Source organism: Lepidochelys kempii, chromosome 1, assembly GCF_965140285.1.
Source record: "Lepidochelys kempii isolate rLepKem1 chromosome 1, rLepKem1.hap1, whole genome shotgun sequence".
Classification (NCBI taxonomy): Eukaryota; Metazoa; Chordata; order Testudines; family Cheloniidae; genus Lepidochelys; species Lepidochelys kempii.
This window is the reverse complement of record NC_136380.1, coordinates 325118893-325139711: the sequence shown is the minus strand read 5'-3', so window position 1 is coordinate 325139711 and position 20819 is coordinate 325118893. Positions and strand designations below refer to the sequence as shown.

At 43.3% G+C, this 20819-nt stretch overlaps 1 protein-coding gene across 2 annotated transcripts in view; it reads left to right on the top strand.

The window, feature by feature from the left end:
* Positions 1-20819, top strand: part of LOC140905331 (B-cell receptor-associated protein 29) — a 55808-nt gene that overhangs the window by 30188 nt on the left and 4801 nt on the right. For both annotated transcript variants that reach the window (XM_073328454.2, XM_073328453.2), the window contains exon 7: positions 19922-20022. In XM_073328454.2, coding sequence (XP_073184555.1) covers positions 19922-20022 — 101 coding nt within the window. The remainder of the gene's footprint in view (positions 1-19921; positions 20023-20819) is intronic.

Sequence of the window (20819 nt, the reverse complement as noted above, 5' to 3'; positions counted from 1 at the left end):
ATGAGAATGACTTGGCATTCTATGCCTCAAAGCTTAGCAGTTTGGTCCTTAAATTCAATAGTCTAAGAAATGTCCTAACAAAAATATCAGATTCCTCATATTTATTTGTTCAAGTAATTTTGATTTTATTTCCTTTTTAAAAAAAATAAATTAAGCTCACTTGATCAAATAATCCCTGGTGTAAGTCAGGTGAACTCCACTTACTTAAATGGAATTTTGAGACCTTTGTAAGCAGGTGCTTTTGGGCCAGTATTTCAGGTACAGTCAATGTCACTTTGTCTTACAGTAAACATGTGTTATGCAAAGTTGTACATTGTAAACAATTATAATGTAACTAAGGCACTAGAATTATAACCTTGAGCTGTTTTAATTCAGTGGGGTAGGTCTTGATATCAGTTTTATACTGTATAAGAATGCACTTTACAGGTACCAAGATGACCTTTCACATCTTGTAATACATAACTAGGCTTGGAAAATTGTGATTTTTACTTTTTTAAAATTTTGGTGGATAGTGTTGATGATTTTAAAGCATTTTTCTGTTATCAATTTAAATTTTCACTTGTCCTATGCTGGATGGTGAAAGCATAGGGCTGTAACGCCAGGTACCAGTGCATTAGTCTAATGTTGTTGTTTTTCATTCTGGTTAACCACTGGAGTGGGGCATGGTCCATGACTAGTGTAAATGGGCCCCCGAGGAGGTAGTACCGCAGGGCATCACAGGCCCATTGCACTAACAAGCATCACAGGCCCATTTCACTGTTAGTGCTGCTTTCTCTATTACTGGGTAGTTATTCTCATGGAGGAATAATTTCCAACTAAAATATAAGACCAGGTGGTCTTCTCTGTCGATTTCTTGGGAAAGGACAGCCCCGAGCCCTACCTCTAAGGCCTCCGTGTGGAGGATGAAGTCAGTCGAAGTCCAGGCTATATAGGACTGGCACCTGGCAGAGGCACTCCTTGAGTGTCCGGAAGATGTCTTCGCATTCTTGGGTCCACGGCACGTGCCGGGGGCTGTCCTTAGTCAAAAGTCCCGTCATGGGGCCTGCAATGGAAGCGAACTGGAGAATGACTTGCCAATAGTAGCCAGCGAGCCCCAGGAATTGTCGCACTTGGTGTTTCATGGTGGGCAGGCCGCCAGTGCTTGAACCTTCCCCACGCGGAGTGTCACCCGTTCTCTCCCTATGGCGTATCCAAGGTACGTTGCCTCTTGCTAGCCAATGCTACATTTTTTGGATTGGCCGTTAGTGCCGCCTTTCGCAGGGATCTCAGGACCGCAGTTACCCATTCCAGGTGGTCCTCCCACTGGTGGCTGTAGACTACGACATCATCCAAATACGCCGCTGCATAGTCTTGATGGGGCCATAGGAGGCGGTCCATTAGTTGTTGGAATGTCGCCGGGACCCCATGGAGGCCGAAGGGCATCCAGGTAAACTGGTAAAGTCCCGTTGGGGTGGTGAACGCCATCTTCTCCTTAGAGATGGGGTCGAGCGGGATCTGCCAGTATCCCTTACTGAGGTCGAGGGTGGTGATGAAATGGGCCTCCCCTAGGCAGCCAAGCAGTTCATCCACATGGGGCATAAGATATGCATCAAACCTTGAGATGGCATTGACCCACCAGAAGTCTATACAGAAGCGCTGTGTTCTATCAGGCTTGAGTACCAAGACCACTGAACTGCGCCACTCACTCTGCCATGGCTCGATGACTCCTCGGGCTAGCATGGCCTGTACTTCCTCCTTGACCTCCTGCCGCATTCGGTGCAGCAGGGGCCTAGTCGTCTCCCGGACTACCTTCCCTGGTTCAGTCTGGTTGGCATGATGGACCAGGGTCGGGTAACCGGGTAGGACCATAAAAGTTCTCCTGAAAGCCTGCAGGAGATATTGGACTTGCTTTCGCTGCTCCTCCATGAGCATGTCGCTGAGCTGGTGGCCTGCAGGGCCCTCTGTCAGGGGCATGCAGGGACCCAACTCAGGTTCTAGCAGGTAAGGGTTAATAGGCCCTCCCACCACCATGTCAATAGATTCACGTGATATCACTGGGTCATCTTGCGCCAGTCGGACTGGTGGACCTCACAGGCGACGGGCCCAACCTTCCGGACCACCTCATAGGGTCCCTGCCAGCAGCTTCGATTCGCTAGACAGTAGGAGGAGCAGGACCCGATCATTGGGCTCAAAGACACGGACCCGCGCTTCCTGGTTATAGGTTCGTTCCTGGGTTTCCTCTGCAGCTTTTAAGTTTTCGCATGCTAGGGCTCTGGCCTGAGTGAAGTGCTCCTGGAGCTGGAGAACGTACTTCAGGAAGCCCTGGGTTGGCGATGGAGACTGCTCCCATGTCTCCCACATTAAGTCTAAAAGGCCCCACGGGCGGTGGCCATATAGTAGCTCGAACGGGGGAAAATTTTGTTGATGACTGGGGTACCTAGCAGATTGCCAGCAGTAAGGGTGGGAGTAGCTGGTCCCACCAGCGTAGCTCCTCTGGGGAGTACTTGCGCAGCATTTCCTTCAGGGTCCAATTGAATCGTTCCACCAGCCGGTCAGTCTGTGGGTGGTAGACGGAGGTGCATAACTGTTTAACTCCCAGGAGCTCGCATACCTGCTGCAACAGTCGGGAGGTGAAGTTGGTGTCCTGGTCCGTTAGGATTTCCCGGGGCAGGTGCACTCGAGCAAAGACCTTCACTAGTTTGCCGGCAATGGTTTGGTTGGTGGTGCTCCGCAATGGCACGGCCTCAGGAAAACGGGTGGCATAATCAACTATGACCAACACATACTGGAATCCCATGGCACTTCTCGGGAGCGGATTCACGAGGTCCATGGCCACCCGCTCAAATGGCATCTCCACTATGGGCATGGGAACCAAAGGGTCCTTGGGTACCCCAGGGGAGCCACTAACTGGCACTCCGGGCAGGAGCTACAATAGTTTCTCACCTCCTGGTGAATGCCGGGCCAGAAGAACCGCGTCAAAATCCGGGCGAGGGTCTTTTCATGGCCCAAGTGCCCTGCGGCAGGGATGTCATGTGCAAGCTTCATTACTGCTCGGCTGTGGCACCAGCAGCTGGGTCCATGGTTCTTCCGTGCGGGGTTTCCATTCCACCCCAGTAAAAACTGTCATGGCATAGCTCAGAACGGGGCCCTGATTTGTGCTATGCAGGTCGATCATGGCCCCATCGACAGCAACTGGTTGTCTGTAGGCGCCACTAAGGGTGGTGTCTACTCTTTGATTGCAGCAAAAATTGGTATTAAGTCAGGGTTCGACAGCCAGCCTAGGCGGGGGGTCCACAGGTTCCTCAGTCCCTCCCTCAGGTTCCAGGTCCACCTCCTCCTCCTCCAGGTGGACCTTGGGGCAATCCCTTTCCAGTGCAGGGGTCGAGCAGAGGATCTCCTTGAACGCCAGCCAGTCACGCCCCAGAATCACCAGGTAGGCTAATTGAGGGGCCAGGCTGACGATCATCCGTCGTGTGACCCTGGCTACCGTTCGTGGGATCTGGGCACTGGGGTAGGGCCGCACGTCGCCATGGATGCATTGCAGACGGATCGTCCCCAGGTGGGGGTCGGCCCAGGGCCCCAAGGTCTGATGGATTAGCGTCTGGCCACAGCCCAAATCAGTCAGGGCCAGGGTTGCGTGGTCCCCGACAACTACTGGAACCATGATCTTGGGGACCTGTGGCAGCCGGGCCCAGGTCTCTCCCACACAGATGTGGCCGAAGCTGCATTCCATCTCAGTGCAGTCACACTAGAAGTATTCATATTTCCCACATAAAAAACAGGGCCCAAGTTCTGGGTGACCATCCCGGGTGGGGGCTCCCATCAGGCCCCTGGGGGGACTCAGATTGGTCCTCGGGACACTTGGCATGGGGGGATGGCACAGATCCTTGTTGAGGTGGAAATTCAGGGCATCTGGCCCGGAGCGAGCCTCTTGCCTGCGGGAGAGACTCCGAACTTTGGTCTGAGCCCCCTTTCTTTTCAGGATTAGTGCACTCTGGCCCTGGGGGGTGGGCTCTGGTAGCTGGCCCCACCAGCGCTTCGGCCACGAGGAAGTCTTCCATCAAGGCAGCGGCTAGCATTGCTGGCTGATGGCGAAGCACCCAGACCCTTCCTCGTGCCAGGAAGATGTAGACGAACTGTTCTAAAATAATTTGTTCCGTGACCTCATCCATGGTCCTCCTCTCCGGCTGTAGTCACCGCTTACATGCTTCCTTCAACTCTTGGGCCACCAACCAGAATCTGGTGCCTGTGGGGTAGGTTTGGCTCCAGAACCACTGCTGAAAGGTTTCCGGGCTGACATCCAAGGCGTCCAGGATTGCTGCTTTTACCTTGCTATAGTCCCTTGCATCCTCCATAGACAGCCAACTGTACACTGTTTGGGCTGTCCTGGTTAACTATGGGGCCAAGAGAGTGGCCCGTTTTGGTCAGGAGCCCACCCTGAAACCAGCGCCACTCTTTCAAAAACTACCAAAAAGGCTTCAGAGTTGTCATCGGGTCCCATCTTAGTCAGCCGCACCAGTGCAATGGTGCGGGGTGACGCAGCTGCGGCTGGGGCGCCGTGGGGCGAAGCAGTACTATCGTCAGCTGCTGCAGGCATTGCCGCTGTTGTTCCTGGTTCTAAACCCCCAGGTCCCGAATCAGCTGCTGTTGCTGTCCTCTCAGCTGCTGGAGCTGGGCCACCTGCTGTCGCTGCTGGCTCTCGGTCAGGAGCTTGATGAGTTTGTCCATATCCATGGCTTTTTCTGGGGTACGTTCACCCTCCCCCCAGACCCTTTCTCACAGCAGTCGAGGGATCATGCCCACATTCTCCACCACATGTAGAGAGGTTAGCTGGGGCTCGTCTCTCTCCGGGGCAGCGGGGAACCACACCGCCTCACTAAATTCGGGAAGATGTCTTGTGGGGACTTAATTCGGCTGCGGGAGTCTTCCTCTGCAGCCCTTGTGAGGGCAGAACTAAACACAGTAAGCCCAGGACCTAGGTCAGGGCAGGGCAATGGTGAGTCAGGCCCTCAGGCAGGGGTTGAGCAACCACAGTATATAACAGCAAGCCCAGGCCCTAGGTCAGGGCAGAGCAATAGAGAGTCAGGCGCTCAGGCAGGGGCTGAGCAACAACAGCATATAACAGTAAGTTCAGGCCCTTGGCTCTGAAGGGCTTGAGAGGGGGGAGACTGACACCAGCAAGTTGGGTGGCGGGGGGACTCAGGCCCTCCCACTCCACTGTGGCCCTAGCAGCAGCAGAAGACCTGCTGCGGCCAGGATCCCCACTGACTCAGCAACACAATGACATGGGTTCTGGCAGTGCTGCAGCCAGACTAGGGTCAGCTGCTACTGGTTACTTCCAGACTCCCCCTCTTGAGGTACCTGGGTCAGGGTGGTGTCCTCATTGGGGTCCAGCACCATGGGTTCCTCGGGATAGCTGGCAAGGGCAAGCTTGGCAAGTCCTCCGGGTAGCTGGCACGGGGCAGGTTGGGCCAGTCCTTGGGTTTATTGCAGGCTGCTGGGGTTTCCCAGTTGCGAGCTAGGCCGGAGGCGTCTGGCCTCCCTGGTGGCTGCCCTTTCAGTGAGCTCTGGGATCGGGCCTTTATACTTCCGGTGCCATGCCTGACCCTCTAGGGGGCGGGCTCAGAGCTCCCTGACTCTACCCACTCTGATGTCCAGAGGGTGTCCTCTCTCCAGGGTGGCAGGGAACCACACTACATTACTACAAGATTCAAAAAGTTATTTTTATAACTTTTAAAATACAAATTGTCAATATCAGATGTCAAAATATACAATCAAAATATCCTTAAGTTCTCAAGCAGCATTTTTCTTTCTTTGCCTATCTATACATTTTGATTAGCATTGATGGAAACATTTTTCATTAGTTTGTGTGTGTTCAGTTAAATTGACATTAACTTATATTTACTGATACAAATCTTATGCTTCCAAGCCTATGTATAATCTTCCTCCTCATTCCAAAAAATGGATGGTATATGAAAAGTTTATTCGGTACAGTGTATCTTTTAAACCACAGATACAAGGTAAGCCTTTACTGGAATTCTGACTCTCTCTCTCAACTGTAGAGACATTAACTTTTTCTTTTCTTTTTTCTTTTTTTTTAAATGGGGGGATGATGTGCTTTGAAGCATGACACCATATGTTATCAGCTACCATGTTTAAGGTTTAGGCTGTCAGAACTGCTTTCTTGGTTAATTGACACTGAGATAAAAGCAGATTTTACCTGTTTGAAGATGTCCTATTTGGATCTTTCAAGGTGTGTGACATTTATGAACACCCACCCATCTGAAATTAATGTTTTAGATAACATCACTTGTGACCTTGCGAAGATCAAATCGACACAATCTAGTCCAAAAATGTTTTTCCTTGACGATATACAGAATGCTGTCACTATAAGGTAGCAGTTCTCATGAGATCACAGAGTGGTCATTGCCCTGGCTAGAGTAGTGTGCCTCTGCTACTAGACTGCAAGAATAGAAACTCCAAATGCTTAATGAATCATAAGTTGTCAGTTCTAAACCTAAAGACAAATTAAAACTGCAGAACAGCTGTTTTTAGTTGGGCTTGGTGCATTAATACATCAAGAATCCATTATTTTGAATGGAGGGGGTCTCCTTTACCCTTTTCCCTGCCAGGCAGGTTTGATTGTGGGTTCTCCCTCCCCTGCTGTTTCCTTACAGAAAGGGAAGAAAGGCTTCCTTTGAAGTGACAAGCTCATTGAAAGGAGAATGTAAATGCACATGTGTATTTATATTGGCAGGGTATAGCCTTAATATATACGATAAGCTTTTTAGCCAGGAATGTAATAGAAAGCTGGGGTGAAAGTAGGTTTATCACATGCCATCTCAGCTGCAGTCCCTGTGTGGGTTTTGGGGGATGTCCTTCAGCTAAAGTGCACCAAAAATAAGTCTCCACAAATTCAATTTAAGAAGTTGTATTGTGAGGAATCAGTTTCTGACCCTGTCATATGCACAGGGTTAAAATATGGTTGTTAACCATGGGGAGACTCCTAGGCACTACAATAATACAAATAATAAAGGTCATCCTGCCAGGATGTGTCTACACTAGATTTTTTTTTTCTTAACCTTGAATTGGTTAATTGCTACTTAACTTGAGGTGCTCAACATGAATGTAAAAGCTAATGTGGGCACACCCCACATGTTTGATCCAGGCTATATTTATTTCAATTTTTGTATCAAGTTATTGAGGTATGTCTTGTAAAATTTCAGAATATAACTTCCTTAAAACTGAGCAGTGGAATGTGAAACTTCATGGTTTTTAAAAGTAAGACCAGTGCATTAAAACAAGTTTTTCAGTGCGTTATTTTTAATAATCTCAACTTTGATCTTTCTTATCTGTGTTGCGCTTTGGTGAGCACGTATGACTGAAAAATCTTTGAAAAACCTTCTATTTCTTCCTTTGTATTTGCATAGTTGCAAAGTAATGTCTCTTTGAAGTTTCCTTTTACCTAATCATGACAGACCTAAACCACAAACAAAATTAATGGAAAAACCCTTTATGGTTTTTCCTATCCTTATTTTGGTAAAATCCGGTATGGTTTGACTGCTTTAAAAGACTATGTTTTTGCTCTTTGAATGGCAAATAAACTGTGTACACAGCATATTACACCAAGCGATTCCAGACATCTCTTGCTGTAATATGAAGCTGGTCTTGAAACACTTTGTACATAAGGATGGAATCCTGTGAGTGGTTCATTTGCGTTAAAAAGTGGCAGTATATTAAGGCACCCTAGTGCTGCCATACTTAAAGTTCCAGTCAGAGTTGCATTTAGAACTAAAATCCTTCTGTTTGACATTTTAATAATAGAATTTTGTATCCAGATCAACACACTAACTTTATGGGAAAGGTGAACTGTTATGGTTTTGGTTTAATGTGAGATCTTTTTGAATTTTCTACTGGGATCCAAATACTGAGGGGGTGTTTTTTGGAGGCCCTCTGAGGAGCAGTCTCTTAATCATGTTAAAACTACAAACTGGTGCGTCAGTTTAGAACACACCATTTTTCCTAGAGAAGACAAGGCCAGAATTCTAGATAAGGGGTTACCTAAATCTGAGAAAAAGTTGGAGAGGAACTAACAACAATTTCAGACAGGTTTTTGTTGTGTTTTGTTCTGGTTCTCCTATCCCCATTTAGGCCTCTTTTTTAGCAATGCTATGGAAGTGAAGGGAAGGGGGCTTTTATTTTTCTTTATTGCAGACCCACATACTGAGGGCTTTACAGGCACCCAGCAGTGGGTTAGCTAGGACTTTCAGAGCCTAAGTCCATTTTTAGCATACCTGGACATGTAATTACATGTCCTTAGAGAGAAATTCTGAGATGGCAGTTTATAGATGCACATGCATATTATGAAGACTGTTTCACTACTATCTTAAAATGACTGAATGCTGGCAGGATTTAATAGTGGTGATGTAGACCTGATGATCATGAGTGACTGACTGTCTTCTGGTATGATTTTCTGTATAAAGCCAAAAAAAAAATCCAGAAATAAGAAAATATTTCTCCTTTTGCACATAGATACATTTCAAGACTATAATTGCTTATAATAGGAAAATTTTCATCTAAATTCTCAAGGGCTCTTAACCTGTCTGCTAGCACTGTACTTATTACCTTCTGCATGTAGACAAGTTTACTTATGGAAAACTTGTGCATACAAATTTGCAGGGGCACGTCTCAAGGCTATTTCTGAAATTGTGAAGTTTCTTTGGTGTGTTTTAGTTTCCTAAATTTCAATCAATAGTAAACATCATAACCCTACATACTGAAACAACATAATACACTATTTTGCTAGTGCCATAAATTGTCTAAAAACCCGCAATGAAATAAACTGGTCTGAGTTTAATTTGCAGGACTTTCCTTCTCTTAGCTATCCTTTTCATGAATGGATTAGAAAAGTCTTGCCTAGTTGAATACATTTAAATGACTATATATTAACCTCCTCTACCTTGTCTCTCTGTATATTAACCAGGCATTTGTCTTATCCATCCTTTCTCACTTATGGATCCTGTACTTTAGGGAGCTATTGAAATGTGAAGTATTTGTTGTTCATGACGATGGTACCTTTTCTGAGGGAAGTACAGCAGAATTGACCTACTCCTTTTCCTCCTCAACTCACCTGGCCTTCTGCGGGCACTGCACTAATATCATCTAGTAAAAGCTACAGCTTTATTTACACATAACAAAATTGTTATACGGATTGACAAGTATTAATTAAGCATTGCAGCAGAACAGATCCCTGCCAAATTCCGCAGTAGTATGTGAACATCTCATTATAATGCTCAACTCCATATGACTTGCACCAAATGTTCTGCCTGTATCTGAGAGCATGACAACCCTTCTGCTCTTCCATTCCTATATATTTTCATTACATATGACCCTTCTTCCATACTAGACTCCATCCATATCAAAGCTGTTCCACTACACAGAATAAGAAATCCAAAATAAGAGGACACAGAACCCCACTGACATGTCTCTTTTTTCCTGTCAGCCTTCCAGCCACAATAAGCAAAGGGGATAACATCTGTCTCTTTCGTTGTTTAATGTGGCATTCATGTTTTGCAAAACGTTTAAAGTATGTGTGGGGAGAGAATTTTGAACTTGATGCATAAAATTTTCAAAAGTGCATTTGGTACATCGAAGCTTAAGTTTAAGTCACTTTTGAAAATGAGATTTCGGGTATGTCTACACTGCACCTGGGACTCGTGCTAACTTAGTTCAAGCTAGTGTGCTAAAAGTAGCAGTGGGGATGTTGCAGCACTGGCTGAGACTTGGGCTGGCAGCCTGAGTTCAAGCCAGCCTGACCCCCTGGGTCCAAACTCAGACAGCCCAAGCTGCCTCCAGTATTGCAATCTCCACACAGATGTTTTTAACACACTAGCTCAAGGTGAGCTAGCGCAAGTCTGTCTGCCCACACTGAGAATCTCACCTCCTGGCTGCCGTGTAGACATACCTTCAGGTGCTTTTGAACACATTATATTTACACACACACACAGAGAACTAAAAAGAATTCAGAATAGTTCTCAGAGGCTGATGTGGGGCGGGGGGAAGGAAAAAGATGCTGTTGAAACAGGATCCTGGATCCTTTAAACAGATTTGATTTGTGTACAAAATAATTGTAACAAGAACATTGTGTTGCTAGTTCTCTGGGTTTTATGGGAGGAGGTAAGGGATGGTTTTGGCCAATCTAGTTTTAAAATACACACACCATTTCAAGACCTATAATATTACAATCATTAATTTTTTTTTAATTTAAAATAAATTGATGCAAGATTGTTCAAGATTTGAAAGGTATGAACAAGAAATGGGGACACATGAAAGCATTTGATAAATTTTATCACTACCAGTGAGAGTTCAGTTTGGGCATTATGTAGGTTTTTGTTTTAAAGAGGTGGGGGCAGAGACAACACGGGGGGGAGAATGTGGGGTCCCCCCCCAGATTTGCTGTTTGGCTTGTACTAAGCACGCTCAGTAATACTGCTGAAGCTGGCTGCCCTCACTCTGTCTTCCCACCCCTGCTGTCGGCAGGCACAGGTCATCTCTGGGTGTGGGTTAGAACCAGGCTGAAGGGATGTGTGAAAATGCCCTTTACGTGAAAACCTTCACAGGATCTCAAAACATTTTACAAAATTGAGTAAACATCGGTTTCCATCTACAAATGGGGAAATTGAGATACAAGAAGGTTAAGTGACCAGGTCAGGTCACATGTTGAGCTATTGGCAGAGCTAGGTATACAAGACAAGCCCACCATGCTCCCATCCTTTTGCTTTAACCTCTAGACCATAACTTTATTAAGGGGCATCCCATACAATGTAGTACATGTTATAGCTGAGTATTTCTGGTTATAGTTTTTCAAAGGGATATCATTAACCCTTGTGAGGAGGGCTTTTGCAGGCCCTGCCAATCTACTTAAGTACCATATTAAGATGTTATGAAGTCCCTCTGCAAGGGAGAAACTTGATTTGAATTTGATAAACATTTTATCCCATTGCTTGGAATTGCTCACTCAACATAAAAACAGTGAAAATGCTGGGGGGAGGGGAGCCAAGTGAATTAGTTTTTAATGAAGAATTAACATTTCTGAAGGATGTGTTCTGATTTAGAGCACAGTACTGAGAGTCAGGAGATCTAAATATTACTCCCAGCTCTACAACTGGCTTGCTGTTATCTTGGACAAATCCCTTAGCCTGTCTATGCCTTATTTTCCCTTCCTGGAAAATGTTTTGCAAATACACGTTGAGATCCTCTAAAGAAAGTGGCCCTTCACATACCCTTTCAAACTATATAAGTGCAAAGTATTAGCAATTTTAAAAAAAAATTACCTTGCAACCAACACTGATTTAATTGCTGCATGAATTATCTGGTAGCAAAGCCATTTTCCTAGTAAAGGATTAATAGTTTGGGCAGGGGAAGAGTCTAAGAATTGTTGTGATGAGCTGATCCGCCACTTCTGCGGAGAGGAGTATGTCATAGGAACACTGCAGCCTTTCCAGTTATTAGGGTGGAGAAGCCCTCTTAGAACAATTCCAGTCCTCTTCTGTGGCCCAGGCAAGAGCATCCTACCCTTGCCCATTTGAGTTTTTAAGGCTGGGATTTGGGGACAGAGACTTTGAGAGTTGGAGGTGCTGAACATGTTCTTAAATCTACACTTTTCAATGCATGTGGTTGGTCACCAGTGAAACATAAGTATTTTCATAAGTTCATAGGGACAATAAGGAATTTTTAAAATATAATAGGAACAAAAAGAATCCTGACAATGGTATTGGTCCATTACTAAATGGCAATGGTAGAATTATCAGCAATAATGCAGAAAATGTAGAGGTCTTCAGTAAATATTTCTGTTATTTATTTGGAGTAAAACAGATGATACGGTCTCCTCATATGGTGAAACACACTTTCCATTTCACTAATATCTCTGGAGGATGTTAAACAGAAGCTACTAAAGTCAGATACTTTAAAATCAGCAGGTCCAGGTGACTTGCGTTCAAGAGTTTTAAAAGAACTGGCTGAGGAGCTCTCTGGACTGTTAACGTTGATTTTCAGTAAGTCTTGGAACACTGGGGAAGTTCCAGAAGACTGGAAGTAAGCTAGTTTGCCAATTTTTTAAAAGGTGAACAGGATGACCTAGGTAATTATAGATCTGTCAGCCTGACATCAATCCCAGTCAAGATAATGGAGCAGCTGGTACAGGACTCAATTAGTAAAGAACTAAAGGAAGGTAATGTAATTAATTCAAATCAACATGGTTTATGGAAAATAGATCCGATCAAACTAACTTAATATTTGGTTTTGATGAGGTTACAAGTTTGGTTGATAAAGGTAATAGTGTTGACGTAATATACTTAGGCTTGTGTAAGGCATTTGACTTGGTACTACATAACATTTTGATTAAAAAACTAGAATGATATAAAATTAGCACACATTAAATAGATTGAAAACTGGCTGATAGTTAAATTTTGAGACCAGTAAACAAGGAATCATCATTGAACAGGTTTGCTTCCATAAAGGTTAGTTCTTTCTTCGATTTAACATTTTTGTCAATGACCTGGAAGAAGACATAAAATCATCACTGATAGTTTGCTGATAACACAAAAGTCAGGGGAGTTTTAAATAATGAAGAGGACAAGTCACTGGTACAAAGCAGTCTGGATCATTTGGTAAACTGGGCACAAGCAAACTTTTAATATAGCTTAAATCTATGCATCTGTTAACAAAGAATGAAGACCATACTTACAGGATGGGGAAATCTATCCTAGGAATCAGTGATTCTGAAAAAGATTTGGAGGTTGTGATGAATAATCAGGTGAAAATGAACTCCCAGTGTTATACTATGGCCAAAAGAGCTAATGTGATCCTGGGAGAATCTTGAGTAGGAATAGAGAGGTTATTTTACCTCTGAATTTGGCACTGGTGCGACCTTGCTGGAATATTGTGTCCAGTTCTGCTATCAACAATTCAAGAAATATGTTGATAAATTGGAGTACGTTCAGAGAAGAGCCACAAGAACAATAAAGGATTAGAAAACCTGCTTTATAGTGATAGTGTGAAGGAGCTCCATCTGTTTTGCTTGATAAAGAGGAGGTGAAGGGGTAACTTGATTACACATTATAAATACATACGTGAAGAACAGATATTTAATAGGGGGTTCTTCAATCAAGCAGAGAAAGGTATAACATGATCCAGTGGCTGGAAGTTGTACCTGGACAGATTCAGACAGGGAATAAGGCTTATATTTTTAATGGTAAGAGTAATTAACTATTGGAAGAATTTACCAAGGCATATGCTGGTCATTTAAAAATCAAGTTTGAATGCTTTTCTAAAAGATATGTTCTAAGAATTATTGTGGGGAAGTTCTATGGCCTGTATTTAGACAGGAAGTCAGAGTAGATTATGGTCCCTTCTGTTCTTATAGATGCACAGATTCTAAGTGCCTTTATGTCGCTAAAAGGATTTTTGGGGGGGCTTTTTCCCTTTAAAAAAATACCTTGGAAAAGCTTGTAACACAATCCTAGCATGTAAAATAACAGTGTAATCTTAGCTACATTGTGCACATTTTCTACATTATTCTGGTTAAATGTATTTGTTCACTGATGTTGTCATAAGATTCATATTGTAGAACATGAGCATGTCCAGTGCAGCTAAGTTAATGATTCAGACATCATTACTATAGGTGGGGATTTACCATAGGGTTGATTGGACGGCAATGTGTGGCTCACAGGGAGGTGTTCAGAAAAGGTGGTGGGGAAATAACTCTGCAAAGGCAGCACAATTCTTCTCATAGAATCATAGAATATCAGGGTTGGTAGGGACCTCAGGAGGTCATCTAGTCCAACCCCCTGCTCAAAGCAGGACCAATCCCCAACTAAATCATCCCAGCCAGGGCTTTGTCAAGCCTGACCTTAAAAACTTCTAAGGAAGGAGATTCCAGTGGTAACGCATTCCAGTGTTTCACCACCCTCCTAGTGAAAAAGTTTTTCCTAATATCCAACCTAAATCTCCCCCACTGCAACTTGAGAACATTACTCCTTGTCCTGTCATCGGCTATCACTGAGAATAGTCTAGATCCATCCTCTTTGGAACCACCTTTCAGGTATTTGAAAGCAGCTTTCAAATCCCTCCCCGCATTCTTCTCTTCCGCAGACTAAATAATCCCAGTTCCCTCAGCCTCTCCTCATAAGTCATGTGTTCCAGTCCCCTAATCATTTTTGTTGCCCTCCACTGGATGTTTTCCAATTTTTCCACATCTTTCTTCTAATGTGGGGCCCAAAACTGGACATAGTACTCCAGATGAGGCCTCACCAATGTCTAATAGAGGGGAACGATCGTGTCCCTCGATCTGCTGGCAGTGCCCCTACATATACATCCCAAAATGCCATTGGCCTTCTTAGCAACAACAGCACGCTGTTGACTCATATCCAGCTTCTCGTCCACTGTAACCCCTAGGTCGTTTTCTGCAGAACTGCTGCCTAGCCATTCAGTCCCTAGTCTGTAGCTGTGCCTGGGATTCTTCCGTCCTAAGTGCAGGACTCTGCACATGTCCTTGTTGAACCTCGTCAGATTTCTTTTGGCCCAATCCTCTAGTTTGTCTAGGTCCCTCTGTGTCCTGTCCTTGCCCTCCAGCGTATCTACCTCTCCTCCCAGTTTAGTGTGATCTGCAAACTTGCTGAGGGTGCAATCCACACCATCCTCCAGATCATTTATGAAGATATTGAATAAAACCAGCCTGAGGATCAACCCTTCGGGCACTCCACTTGATACCAGCTGCCAACTAGACATGGAGCCATTGATCACTACCTGTTGAGCCCAACAATCTAGCCAGCTTTCTATCCACCTTATAGTCCATTCATCCAGCCCATACTTCTTTAACTTGCTGGCAAGAATACTGTGGGAGACCGTGTCAAAAGCTTTGCTAAAGTCAAGGAACAACAGGTCCTCTGCTTTCCCCTCATCCACACAGCCAGTTATCTCGTCATAGAAGGCAATTCGATTAGTCAGGCATGACGTGCCCTTGGTGAATCCATGCTAACTGTTCCTGATCACTTTCCTCTCCTCTAAGTGCTTCAGAATTGATTCCTTGAGGACCTGCTCCATGATTTTTCCAGGGACGGAGGTGAGGCTGACTGGCCTGCAGTTCCCAGGATCCTCCTTCTTCTCTTTTTTTAAAGATGGGCACTACATTAGCCTTTTTCCAGTTGTCCGGGACTTCACCCGATCACCATGAGTTTTCAAAGATAATGGCCAATGGCTCTGCAATCACATCCGCCAACTCCTTTAGCAGTCTCTGATGCAGCGCATCCGGCCCCATGGACTTGTGCTCGTCCAGCTTTTCTAAATAGTCCCGAACCACTTCTTTCTCCACAGAGGCCTGGCCACCTCCTTCCCAAGCTGTGCTGCCCAGTGCAGTAGTCTGGGAGCTGACCTTGTTTGTGAAGACAGAGGCAAAAAAAGCATTGAGTACATTAGCTTTTTCCACATCCTCTGGCACTAGGTTGCCTCCCTCATTCAGTAAGGGGCCCACACTTTCCTTGACTTTCTTCTTGTTGATAACATACCTGAAGAAACCCTTCTTGTTACTCTTAATACCTCTTGCTAGCTGCAACTCCAAGTGTGATTTGGCCTTCCTGATTTCACTCCTGCATGCCCGAGCAATATTTTTATACTCTTCCCTGTCCAATCTTCCACTTCTTGTAAGCTGCTTTTTTGTGTTTAAGATCAGCAAGGATTTCACTGTGAAGCCAAACTGGTCGCCTGCCATATTTACTAGACTTTCTACACGTCGGGATGGTTTGTCGCTGTAACCTCAATAAGGATTCTTTAAAATACAGCCAACTCTCCTGTACTCCTTTCCCCCTCCTGTTTTTCTCCCAGGGGATCCTGCCCATCAGTTCCCAGAGGGAGTCAAAGTCTGCTTTTCTGAAGTCCAGGGTCCGTATTTTGCTGCTCTCCTTTCTTCCCTGTGTCAGGATCCTGAACGCGACCATCTCATGATCACTGCCTTCCAGGGTTCCCATCCACTTTTGCATCCCCCTACTAATTCTTCCTGGTTTGTGAGCAGCAGGTCAAGAGCAGCTCTGCCCCTAGTTGGTTCGTCCAGCACTTGCACCAGGAACAGCAGCGATCAACTCATTCTGTAGTCCACAGCAGGGATCAATGGGGTTTTCGTCATTTCCCCACAGAGGGGGAAGGGACAACTTGGCCTTTGCTTTCCTTCGGCTAGGATTCGGTGAGGTATTCCTGTCATGAGTCTGTTGTGGTCAAAACATTGAGACGATGCAATGAGTTGTTTGCTTTGTTGATCTACAGATATCTTTAGATATTTTGTTCATGTTTAGAGATATGGGTGTTTTTAGTTATAACCAAAGCAGTGTTCAGCTTCTTGTGAAACAGCCCAGTAGCTACTATTAGATCAAGTTACCAAAATATTGTATGAAAAATAGTGCAATGGCATTAGATTGTGAAATCCCTAAGTATGAAGAAAAACTATTAAATCCTGGAGTATGTTTCCTTTTTAGTTTTCTATACAGCATAGAGAGGAACCTCAAAGTGAAGAGGGAAAAGAGAACATGTGTTTACATTTTATTTGCAATGTAAATATTAAAAACTTATAAAGAGTAACACTTATTGATTTGATTCCCACGTGTGTGAGTGTCAGATATTTCAGTAGCAGAAGAGAAAGTTAAGTAATATAAGAAAGGAAGAGAATTTCAGCAAAGATTGTAAATATAATGGAGAGTTCACTTGTCAGATGTGCAGAATGGCTGGCTGTTCCAAATTATGGGAGTTGTGGAGAAGAAGATTCTTACATTAATACTAGCAAGATGGTATTAAAGGACGAGAGGAGGACAGTGCAAGACTAGCAGAGAGGGGGAGTGAAAGGAGGAATATAGAGACACAAGGAGTGAAATCCTGGCTCCATTGCAGTCAGTTGGAGTTTTGCCATTGACTTCAGTGCAGACGGCATTTCATCCCAGGTCTATGAGGTAAGGCTATGGAACGTTTAAAAAAAGAAAGCCCATGGAAAATTTAAAAAATAAGGTTGATTTTGAACTAGATTGTCAAATGAAGACCCAATGGAATGTCTAAAAAATGTGGATGTTGCAGTCATCCACCTTCGGGTATATGTGAAGGTATATAGTATCTTTCTTCATATGCTGGAGTCTGGAGACCTGGGTCTTGGGAAGGCATAGAAAAGGAAATTCCAGAAGTGAGGCATAAAGAAATGAGGCGTGGATGATGATTTCAACAGAGGAGCAGTCAAGGTAATAGCAAAATAAGTGTTGCCCCTGTTTCAGACTAGTTCCCCTGTTCCTTCTCTTTATTAAGCACTTATGCTTTGTTCAAAGTCTGCTGAGAACAGCATCTTGGTTTATGATTGCATCTGCAATTTGCTAGGCGTGTTCTGGGGACTAAAGAAATGGTCACTATCTTGAGCTCATAGTCTAAGGACACTGACAAGGGTTGAGGGAAGGCAAGCAACAAAGGTAATTTTTTAAAAAAAAGTCACCTTTTACATTTTGTTACAATTAGACTTGCTTTTAAAAATAGCTTTGTGGGTTAACCTCTTAGGCTAATAGTTAATAGCCTGTATTGCAATGTGGGTGATCTAATTTGGAGTCTGTCTCTTGTACCTCCTAGCATAGGTAGCTATACAGGCAGCACGTTAACGCCATGTCTACACTACAGCAACTATAATAGGACAGCTATGGCAATGCAGCTGTAGCGTAGATGCTTCCTAAATTGATGGAAGTGTTGTTTTTTTTTTCTTTTGATATGGATAATCCACCTTTTGGAGAGGTGATAGCTAGGTCAATGGAAGAATTCTTCCGTTCGCATATGCAAGTTAGGCAAATCTAACTATGTCACACAGGGAACAAAATTTTTCATAGCCCTGAGCAATGTAGCTAGGCCAATTTAATTTGTAGGTGTAGAAGAGTGGGAAAGGAGTGCTCTTTATCACCCAACAATGGCATTTTTGGCCTTGTTGATGAGCTTTAAAAAGTCCTGTTCAGCACTTCTTAGCCATAAGGTTGATGGCTATATTGAAGGGCCTCAAGTGTTGTGCGATATACAGCAGTACTAAAAAGGAGCTTGGAGCTCCCATAGAGAAGGGGGGCAGGGGGGATTGTTTCATTCCTAATTAAAATGTTTTTGAATTCCATGGACAAAACTGCTTTGCCCTCCTGAAATCCCATTTCATTCCTGAGTTATGTTCTTATGTCAAAAGGTTTTGGAGCTATCTGCCACAGCACATAGGAATGTCACATCACTTTAGTTACTTGGTAACGTTTTTGCTTAGGAAAGGTCTAACACATTACTAAAATGAATATGTTGCTGAGGAATATCGCACCTGGTCTTGCAACACTTATTTGCCAAGTAGTCCAATTAAGGTCAATAGGGCTAGACTACTTGCAAAAGTAAGGCTTGCAAATATAAGATGCTTGATGTAACATCTGGGTAGACAAATGGTGGTGTATATTATCAGGCTGGTTACTTTAATGAGCATAAATCCATTATGTATTTAAAATAATTCAAACTCTCATCACCTGAAACGTGTCACATTTGTCTGAACTTGGGATATCCTATAGTAATCAAATCTTACTGCACAATGGAACCTCCAGTAGATACGCAGTCCCTAATTCTGGGAACAGAAATATAAATCAAACTGGCCTACACTTTAAAAAAATCAGTTTGAGACACTTCAGAATGCCATTCTTTTACAAATGAAAAATGATTGGTGAAATCTGACTATATGTAAAATGCATATTTTCTTATCAAAGTTAAGTGAATTATATGACAAATTAGATTTTACTCCAAAAAGCAAATGGACAGAAAAGATACTGCAAAACATAGAATATCTTCTCAAGTACCAAACATTTAAATTATTTGAACAACTTAACTTCTAGGTACCACTAAATAAGACATTTCTGCACACGGAAAACTGGATAGGCATGCAAAACACGCTGTCTCCAATAGAAATTACATTCAAACAGATCTTAAACCCTCTTATAGCACTATTTGACACTATAGTGACAGTTCACCAGAATAAAACAGGTGAACTAAAGAGCAAATAGGTGACTGGGAAATTGTCTTGGGCAGTAATGGCAGCTCTAATAGGCAAAGGCAATTGCAACTATTTTTATGCTCCTAAAACGGGGGGACAGAAAAAATCGTATACTTGTTGGAAAACTAACAGGAAGTCACCTCTCCATATTCTTGAGAAGGCTTGGTACAAATAGGCTTCTGGTTGTAGAATGATGTGAGAGAGAGTGAATATAGCTCCCTAGCCCTTTCCTACATTCTGACACATCTTGGTTGAATGTAACAACAAATCTCCAAAATAGCTGCCCCAAATTATGAAATCATTGACTAAAATCATTTCATACTGTCCAGGTTTGGACACACAAACTAAACGTAATGTAAGACATAAAGGTGATCACAATGAGAATTAGACAATCATACAGTTCAGTAGATGGTGCAATTCTTTATAAGGTCATCAACTGTTTATAAGTATATTTCTTTTCTAACCAAATCTATAAAGGAAAGGGAATGGAAACTCATACAATATATTAAACAATATGAACTTCTTCTGAAACTTCCTAGTGTAATAATTTTGAATTTCATTTTCTTCAGGTAATAACTCACAAACTACTTAAGTACCAAATATCTACTTACCTGTGATTGTTTAAAGTACAATGGCAATACTTCATATTTACAGCAATGTGAGATCAGATTCAGACCCTTCGTTTTTGAAGTCAATAGACATAGACCAATGCGAGATCAGAATTGGGACATATATATCTGGTGCACATGCTGTTAAAGACAGAATTGAAACTTTACTCTTGGACAGCTGTAGCATTATTGCATAGATGTTTCTTCATATCAAAATGCAGTGACTAAAGTGTTTTGATAAATTCACTTCTATATCTTATAGCCCTTTCCAAGGCAACAAATGAAGTGACTGCAGTTAAAAAGCAATCTGAAGGCCTTAAAAGAGAATATGATCGCCTTATGAAAGAACATGAACGGCTGCAGGTAGGTGGTTGTGGTTCACTGCATGAGCAGAATGTTCTGAAATTGTACTAACAAAATTACACAAGTTGGATGTTTCTTTTCCAAGAGCAAGAGAATTTATCAAACCCTTCAGTATATGTTACAATGGAAATTACTCCCTGAAGGTAATAAAAATACCTAGTAGAATTCTGCCTTCTTGCAGGAATCTTATGGCAAAGTTGGGTAGTATTTTTCTGAGGTAAGGAAAGGTGGCATCATCAGATTTCTAGGTTGATGTGCTGTAGCTTGGGGGCTGAGTTCAGGATTCATGTGAAGTCCTTCACTCAAGGACTGAGCCTGAAAGCTTCAAGAAGGTAATGGAAATTACAGTGAGAGGGAGGGTTTGGGGTTGGTTTTTGTTTTATGGTTTTAAACATTCCTCTATGATATTTGCAATCCAAATGCTGCAGCATTGTTAATGCTCAAGAACCAGGAAGCAAGAGACTACAAACAGGTCAATCTAAACACTCTGTTCAAACTAAGTGATGTGCAAGATGTTAACAGGCAGCCTAACTGGCAAAAGCTGAATAACACTTTAAAAAATCATTTCATGGATTTTTATTGGGCTTAAGGGTTCAGAGGCATTGAAATACTATAAAAACATAGTTAGGGCTGGTAGCACTGCCTGTTAAGATTGCCAGACCCTTCCCATGTAAGACCCTATTTTCAGTTGATTCAAAATTGTCAAACTTTAATTATATGGGATGAAATTTTCCATTCCAGGTGTCTGCCTCGGGATCAATTTTTTTCTTAGTTTTTCAGCCAAAATTGTTCAGCTG